Genomic DNA, 8,916 nt, shown 5'->3' with positions numbered 1-8,916 from the left:
AACATTTCACAGACAGAAATATAAAAAAAAAAACATATATTTATGTATATCCACCCTTTTTGCTTAAAAATTGTTCAAGTTAAAAATAAGTTTACGGAATAATTAGCGATGAAAAAATAAATTACGTGCCCCTTTGGCTTTAATATAGTTCTCTGAAGCCAAAACGGCATAAAATGATAAGTATAAGCCCTTTCGGTATCAGCACCGCGATTTATCCGCATTCCCGACGTCTGTTTTTGATCTCGCGGCGAGTAATCATCGCGACGGGCGAGAGCCGACGATCGAGGAATACAAACCGGAAGCCCGTATGACCGCCGCCCGGCTGATCTTTGGCTGATCTTTAAGGATGTCTTATTTCCCCGCGCAACATCCGCCGCCCCCGGCAGTGCTGTTGCGCTTCTTTTCCTCCTTTTTCGCGGGCCCTCCGCCCGCACAGCATCCGCCCTTTTCCTCGGTCTTATTTCCCGAGGTGCAACAGGCCGCACCGCAGCATCCGCTCGGCTCCTTCCTCTTCTCCACTCTGCACATTCAGTACCGCCATGTTAGTATGCACAATATCGCCCCGGCGACCTTCCAGCCCAAAGGATCCCTCGATTGATATTACACTCCGTCCCGTCGTCAGGCGGCGGTAATACGGGTCGCGAGTTGCCCGGGGAACCCGGAAACGATTATTTCAATTACCGATTTGCACGAGGAAGCAATTTGGAAAATGCAATTGGGGATCAGTCGTGGCTCGATCGTGTGTTCGCGGGTTCGTCGTGGAGAGTAATTGCGGGACAAAATCAAAATGACGGGAAAAAAAAAAACTAGCGGAAAAATTTGCCACTTATGTTACGAAGGGGAGGAAAGAAGTAACCCAATTCGGTGCGAACGGTTTTGGCACGCATTTTTGTACTTTTTTTTTTTTCCCCTCCTAGCGATGTTACTTTGCGATCCAAACAGCGGCAGCGTTGAAGTGCAGAGTACGGTTAAAACTGCCCTTAAATTCTACGTTTTCGAACAACTTTTTCCCGAGGCGAAATTCCTCACCCTATTTTTCCATACACTCTTCGCCTGTCTAGCGTTCGTGCAATTCGAAACTTTTCCGCAATAATTGAGGTCTTGTTCAAGGACGGAGAGCAACGAAGGGGAAAATTTTTCAAACGCTATATGCAAGACTATCTGAAACCCAATTCACCAGGGACCCGAAACCGCGGTGTTGTTTATATACTGTTTTAGTTCGTACTTTTTTCCGCAGCAGCCGCCACTGTTATCCTTTTCTTTTTCTTTTTCCTCTTCTTTCTTGTCGCCTCTGAAAGGACGAAGGAAAATATTTCCCACGTGGTTAATGAAAGTAGGTAAATTCGTAGCATTCATTTTTGTAAATTAATCAAGCAAATACACTGGCGCTGGAGTGCGGAATTCAGTATTGGGCATACTCACTCGCATTTGCAGGTCACTTGGCCAGTGTATCCCTTCTGCCCGGTGACTTTTCTGCAACGATTGTAACATTCAAAAATTGGAAAAAATAAAAAAAAAACAACTTACCGCATTCTTATCAGTCTTAACAAGTCGAGGGGGATTTTTGTGAAAGGTGGGGTGTACTCTACGTGGTAAAAGCGAATTCGACGATGACGACGAACGAAGTTGAATCAATACTCACGAGCAGTGATCGCACATGTTTGCGATTTGGGTGTCAAATATCCCGTAAATTGCCGCTGAGCATTGATCGACGAATCTTGGATATTTTCACGAGATTTCCCTCGACGAAACTTGTCCGTACGATACAATGTACATGTATACTTGAAAATTTTGATAATCTCGCAAACGAGGTAATTATAGGATCTTGTTTACAAACAGCGCATATTCGTTGTTATCGTTTCACTGTTTTAAAGCCAACGAGTTTCCGCTAATCGTTTCGATTGTTTACCCGCGTCCCACTTCAACGTACTTCATAAAGCTGGACGCTCACGGCGCTTCTGCAATTTCCAACGTCATATCACGTCGCGACGAACAGCAGCTTGCAAAGACTTGCATAATTTGTATGAATAATACATAATACAAGTTGATTTTCATTCGTTCTTGAATTAATTTCGCCCCCTTATTCGTGTCCATTATAAATATGTAGACATATATTTTCATTTTTACCAACCAGATCAACCCCTCAACCCTCAACTATACCAGGTATATTATATACCTACGTGTATTTTCGTAGTGCTAGCACGTGCTGGCGGTTTAACATTTAGATTAGAATCTACGGTTAGTTGTGCTTCCAGGATGAGCTGATTTTTATCGTGGTTTTTTATTAATAAAGTTTAAATTAACCCACCGAGAAAACCCCCGACGCCTTAATTATTATACCCGGGCGGTATAAAAGAGACCGCTAACTGCACCGCTTGAATTTGTCCTTCTATACACACCCCCGTCGAGTCCTCATTATAATATACAATTATGATCCATCTTTAATGTCTAAATTAACCCCCCACCCCTCTCCCCCCATTTGCATCCTACACTTTATCATTATATGATAATTTTCCTTTTTGCAACCCCGTACAAATTTTCTCCTAAATCGCGATTCGGCTGATGTACCAAAGCACATCCTGCGGCCAGGATTACCTCGACCAGGTGACCCTGTTCGCCCCTGAAGCATGTCTAAATCAACCCCCTCCACGGGGAGTATCGAGAATTCGACGCTTTTTAAGCTCAACGTTTCTCCTCGTCTCCTCAGCGCTGCCTGAATTCATGAAATATTTATCAGGTGTTGGAGTTTGTCGACGGTTTGAACCCATATCATAAGAATCTTTCGCAGTTAGTCTGCCACTGATGACTTCGAACACAGCGCGCATAATGATGGAGTGCAAGTATGATTTGCGGTAATAATTGAACGATTTTTCGCAACGTTCTTGTATCTCATAATATCGACTCGTCCAGACAAGTTTTTGCAAAATTATAGTGTTATAGGCTAGAAGGGGGAAACCCTGTAGGTGCAATTTGGTAATTCGATTTGTGCAATCTTGGATTTTCACCTCGATATCTAGGGAAATTTTTGCAATCGAAATAAATAAACTGCCATTCAGCTAGTCTGTACTAATCTGAATTTGCATAAGGTATTTCTGATATCTTATTTCTCGGAATGAGTCCGCATAGCCAATTCCAAAGCGTTTGAACAGTACTTTATATACGCCCGCCCTCATCAAGTCCGCGTAATTATGTATGAGAGCTGCACGATTTCACCGTCGGATAAGCCGCTTCTGGCCCAAGGGGCCTTGATTCCCTCTTCCTTATTTCTCGAGACTATTTTCTATTTCGCGGAATTTCCTTGTCTCAATTCAGCGACGGACTCTAATTCAGCCGCGTATATACTTGCGGAAATTTCTCGCCAGATTCAAATTGCAGTGTAACGTCATTCTTTTTCCGCAAAAACCTCGAGGCTATTTGACGAAGGGACAAATATATTTTCTCCCGATAAGTTTCTTCGAAGTATCGTATAAATTGACAATTATTTTCTTCCTTTATCTCTAGGGAAAAAGATATTACAAGCAAGAGGGATATCGGAGAGGTAAAATTATCGCAAGAGAAATAATCGCACACTGAGAAAAATTTCGTTTGTTGTAGTAACTAGAAAAATTCAATGATCGTAACGAGAAAGAATAGTAACGGATACTAGACTTTCCGGTAACAGCTAGAAAACTAATTTTCATTTTGTACCTAGAACTATATTTTTCGGTTGTGGTAAAAAATGAAAATAGTCAAGGACTAAGCGGTAACGGGAACTAAAAATTTATTACATTAGTTGGCAAAATGTTTAACGACTGCGTAACGACACCTCAGAATCGTACGAGCTTTGACAGCGATGGTGAATAAATTTCAGCATATATAGTCGCTCTTGCGGATACGGGGTAAAAAGTGCTAACACGTCATTGGCGACTTGCCAGTCGGGCAGGGATGGAAAGCTCCGTTTTGTCTACCGTTCCTGCTAGCGCTGAATCTAAACAGAGCTACGGAATGACGTGCGTCGTAGACAAGTTGTCATTGCCGTGACTGCAGCAAATTGCGTAGATTCGTACGTGTTCGACGGGAAATACGCGGAGAGGGACTCGCTTCACATTTTATTGCATTCGAAAATTTTTTTTTTACTCTTTCGAAAATCGTCAGCTTTCTACTTTTCATCGAATGACCTGCGCCGATGTACAATATCGAGAAAATCTGCAAGTCAATTAACCGAACTATAATTCGAAGAGGAGAGTCGACTCATTTCGCATATTTTATTCTCACTTTACCCAAAATCTTTGAATAAAATGTTTGACTCAACTACCCGTTGAATACGCATGCCGATTAATCCTCGCGAACTTGTCCTTGCTACAAGCTTGCAAAGGATACTCTATAACCCGTGTATATTGGCAAGGGAAACGAGTTTCCCAGCCTGCAGCTTTTGCACGCTGCAGCAGAAGCCGATTATAGTTATTCTAACGGGGGCAAAATGTCAAGGAATCGGGTCACCGCGATGTCCCCGAAATGTTTAAAGCATATGCGAATAATCCATATTCGCGCTTTATTTTTTCGCTCTACCAATCCGCGGTATTGTCCGAATATTCGCTGTTCGCCACATTCAGGGTACATATTTTCAAAACTTTTCCTCTCTCTCTTTCCAACCTAGACATAAGCCCCGTGACGAATAGCCGCAATTTCGTATCAACTCGGGGGAAAAAAAGGGAACATCATTAATTGCTTCGCGGCCGAGTTGATCGATCTCTGCGGAAGTGATGAAACGAGCCCGGAAGAAGAAATAAAACCGTTTTATTTTTTGTCCCGCGGTTCCCTCGGAGAATTTATTCAAACTCCCATCGCTCATGGGAAACCGCGACGAACGCTGTTTTTACTCCTCTCCCAAATTTCATCCCCGTCGTCGAACTGTCCGGGATCATGGGCTCTGATTGCCGTATTCCTTTCGCCCACGTTCCCGGTTTTCAAATGGTTGGTCTAGCCCTCGGCGATGTTGAACCTTTGGGGTAGCCGCCGAACTTCTCCTATCAGGGGAAAATTGCTCAATCGTCCGCAGATCACGACGTACGAGAGACGCCCGTTCTCAGGCCATTCGCGAATCGAGAAGAAACTTTCCAGAAATAAGCTCGAACCAGTTATGTGCAGCTGTAAGCTACAAGAAACGATCCCAACTCACCAAACTTTTGACATTCATATCGGTTATCCGGAGCGATAAATTTCCACATCATTTTCGATGCTCGAATCATTCTTTTGCACATTTTTATTTTTATTTATTACCATTACTATATTATTCTTATAAGTGCGTCAGACTCGACAGCGGGAAATTGATTCGAAAGTTGCTGTAACCTCAATTTCGACGGTAAAATGGCTGGTTTAATCGGGCCTTTGACTGTGTGAATTAAAACGATGAAAGTAAGGTAAAAAGAAATTCCATCGCATGAGACTTATCGAGCGCAAATGATCGGAATCGTTCTAACAAGAGGAGTTTAAATCAAATGTAAAACTGGCGTCGTAATACCGTTTGGCTTTCCATTGATACTCGCAGCGCGATTCTTCCGTCGACCAATTTGCGCTTTCCACAGCCGTTGTTTTGTCCGATTTTTTATTTTATTTCACCACTGCAGGCAATTCTGTACGTATGCTTGTACGGGCGCGCTAACAATTATTCCGCGACCGAGAACGGACGACAAATTGAATCGAACAATACGCGTTTTCCTGCTGTGAAAATATATTCGAAAAGATTAAAAAATTTAATCTCACTCTGATAGGAGGGTAGGGGAATAAGAATCGCGAGAGCTCTTTTTTCAACAGATAATTTACGCGATGTTTCGAAATTAGCAACTCGGAAATAAGATTTGGGTCGCAGGTGAATCCTGTGGGGTCGTAATATCCGGAGGTTTTTATAATTGGAACGGTTGAAAAATGCAAAAACTCCGGGGAGAAATATTACTTGCAATTATTTCGAGGAAAATGTGAATAATTCTAATTACGTTCCGCGAGTCATTGTGATAATTCAATTTCATTAATTCACTTTCACAACTCATCCTAAGCTTCCTGTTCAATTATTGTTAGGTTTTCGTTTAATTTGTTTTATTGTTTTATTTTCATTCAATTCGAGGCACAGAAAGCGCCATCATTTTTATTTCATAACGGACTTCGTACGTTTTCGGACTCGAATTTTTTTTTTGTCAATTTTCACGCCGACGGTCAAATCGAAAACCATGCGAAATCGTCAAACTCGAAAGCTGGGTATCCTGAATTTGACATTTTCATTAAACACACCAGCCGTGTGTGCGAAACGACAAAAGCGGCGTGGCGAAGATGAGACTATTTGGTAATATTCACTACACACAAACTAATTACAATTATTCTCCTTGTTAACAATTCCTACAATAAAGTAATTTGTTTAAGTGCTAAGGCAGCCCCGCGGGGAATTATGTACAGTTATAAGTATACTCTACGTATATATACAGTTTATCCGCCGCCGCAGGTCTAACTAATATTAATCAAATCAGCGCGCGTGTTCTGGTTTATTCTAGTTTTGTCAGCTTTTTTTTTAATTTTATGCTCCATGTTTCGTTCAGCCAGCCGTTTCTTTTTACCCTTCTTCTATCTATAAAGCGTCGAAGTATCGTTATAACAAATACATATTCCATAATATTTGCAACATATAAGAGCCAAATTCACATCTCTTGAATCTATGACGGAATATAATTGAGGAAGAAAGGTTTTTCAGAGAGGTAATAAGAAGACCGATCGCGTTCAGTGAGCTTGAATATGAAATTCAGCAATTTATTTTAATAAGACATGAAATACAACTCGCATCGGACTTTTAACGGCGCCTCGATGCGGACATCCTAACATCACGGTTAAACCGCGATGAAAGTTGTTTAGAAGAGGTCCAATTTCTCCAGGAGCTGAAACAGTCGTAAAATAAATTCAGAGGGTTGGACGATTGTTCGCCGACCGATAAGTGAGTATGTCACAGTTTTCAAACTCACCTTGGTGTCCTTTTCCTTGAGGCACTTGAGGAGCTTGGTGGTTGTCTCGACGGCGGTGGATCCACCTAAAAATAAATGTTTGATACACGCCTCGTTAGAACAGCGAAGATCGAAGATAAAATTAAGGCAAGGGGGGAAGGAGGGAGAGAAACGGGGAAAAGCAAGCATAAGAACCTCGAAACCTCGTGTGAATAATTCTGGACCATTATTCGGATTTTTAAGAGTCCGCGTACAGTGTTTGAATATTCATGCGCCTGCAACGCAGCTGCTACACAAGCTTAACGAAATTTTAACCCCCAAGCGTCTCGTCCCGCAAAACCGGGGACGCTTCTTATTTTAATTCCAACTTTATTTTTCACCAATTTCAATGAGAAACTCACGCTTTCCGGCGCAGGCATCGATGACGGGATTTGCTGCGGCCGAGTTCTCGGGGCGGATCTCCTTCTTGCATGCGTCAGCGTTGAACACACCGTCGGCGGTTAGCTGGAAAAAAGCAAAGTACACAAAATAAGACAGGATTTCGGGATGAACGGATCGTCTGTTAAATTTTACACTCGGATTTTTTTTTTCTACGCTCCTTCTGTGCGGAAAAACTCACCATAGCGCGGTCTTGCATGAAGCAGGCCAAGTATTCGACGATCAATTTCTGTTGTTCAGGTTTCGGGGTCGAGGTTTTCATGGCTTTCACGTCGTCTGTAAAGTCGAGAAGAATTTTTATCGTTACAGTTGATCGGCAGCGACGGAACTCAAAGGATAGGCTTAATTTCACGGAGTCGAACATTTACAGAAACATTTGTGTGCCGGTACTTTGTTTCTTTGAACTACATACTCCGTGAGAAAACGAAAACTAATTTTTGCATGACTAATTTTTAACGCACGATGTATTTAATAATCAATTTCTCATTCTCGTCACTTTGTTTCAAAGGAATCGATAACAAAGCAGTACAAAAAGCGCACTCGAAAGTATCAAATTTTCGATGGGATCAAAAATCGTTGAGAAGTATATCAGTCTTTTTTTCTTCTGCTTCGTTCTTTCATTGTAAATTAAACAGGTCGTTACTTACCGACAGCAAGTCCCGTCTGAGCGTAGCATTTCGCCTTCGTATCTGCCCTCGGCTTTAGAGCCTGAAAATATCTGATTTATAGCGATGGGCATGTGTATTTCACGTACAATACATGCAAATGCGGGTAATATAATTTATATCTCAACCGATCGTTCGATATCCAGCAATACATTTTCCCTCTCATCCGTGCTTTCGGCGCTTCTCCCTAATCTCAAAGTTATAATTGAATCTATGCGTAGGTTGGCCAACGAAGACGAGAGGAGTATAAATTTTCAAAGTATAACAAAAACGCGCTTTATAAACCGTTTCGCAATGCTAATTGCAAGCTGAATCCCCGAGTGGCTGAGGAAAAAAATAATCCGCTGCACAAGCTCCGGGTAATAAGATTCCTCAAATTTCTAAATAACTTTCAATTACTCTCTTGTTTTTCCACAGAAATAATTTATCCGCCGATGAAAAGTTCCCGCGGTATCCCCGATTAAATATCCTCGGATCGTAACGTAAAAACTAAGAAATTGGACTTACCGTGGCGACACAGACGCACAGAATTCCAATGAGCACGAGTTTATTCATCTTTACTTTAGTTACCGCGAAGTTCAGTCGACTGTGGTCAAATCTGTTCTGGTTGCACTCTTGGCCTTTGAAGCGTGTATATATAAGGGATTCGCGCTCACGCATCCATCCACCTACGCAACTCGCACAAACAAGGGTACCTAGCTAGTTAAACACGGACACTCGCAAGCCCCTCTATTCCACACCGAAGCTTCACCCACACACAGAGCCTCTTCAACTTCGACACGACGTTGTTATTGGCTTGAATTTTTTCGCTTGTTATAATTTAACATGTAGCTCATCGCTGCAGCCTTGCG

At 42.1% G+C, this 8,916-nt stretch overlaps 1 protein-coding gene across 1 annotated transcript; it reads right to left on the bottom strand.

Annotated features, from left to right (window-relative positions):
* Positions 1 to 6,743: 6,743 nt before the first annotated feature.
* LOC107218879 lies at positions 6,744 to 8,728 on the bottom strand. Its single transcript, XM_015656909.2, has 6 exons — positions 8,573 to 8,728; positions 8,048 to 8,108; positions 7,582 to 7,676; positions 7,364 to 7,466; positions 6,984 to 7,048; positions 6,744 to 6,899 (listed from the first exon to the last, which is right to left on the bottom strand). The coding sequence occupies exons 1-6, from the start codon at positions 8,723 to 8,725 to the stop codon at positions 6,873 to 6,875; spliced, it is 504 nt and encodes a 167-aa protein (XP_015512395.2). The 5' UTR covers positions 8,726 to 8,728; the 3' UTR covers positions 6,744 to 6,872.
* Positions 8,729 to 8,916: the final 188 nt, after the last annotated feature.

The sequence above is a fragment of the Neodiprion lecontei genome, chromosome 6, assembly GCF_021901455.1.
Source record: "Neodiprion lecontei isolate iyNeoLeco1 chromosome 6, iyNeoLeco1.1, whole genome shotgun sequence".
NCBI lineage: Eukaryota > Metazoa > Arthropoda > Insecta > Hymenoptera > Diprionidae > Neodiprion > Neodiprion lecontei.
The sequence above is the reverse complement of the archived record's forward strand: the minus strand, read 5'-3'. Positions and strand labels throughout refer to the sequence as shown.

What these genes read in the sequence shown, in the direction of transcription:
- LOC107218879 (XM_015656909.2), bottom strand. Translation starts at nt 8,725, where the DNA reads ATGCGTGAGCGCGAATCCCTTATATATACACGCTTCAAAGGCCAAGAG. An exon ending in TGTGCGTCTGTGTCGCCACG is followed by an intron (nt 8,109 to 8,572) that starts GTAAGTCCAATT and finishes AGATATTTTCAG; the next exon opens with GCTCTAAAGCCGAGGGCAGA. An exon ending in TCAGACGGGACTTGCTGTCG is followed by an intron (nt 7,677 to 8,047) that starts GTAAGTAACGAC and finishes TCGACTTTACAG; the next exon opens with ACGACGTGAAAGCCATGAAA.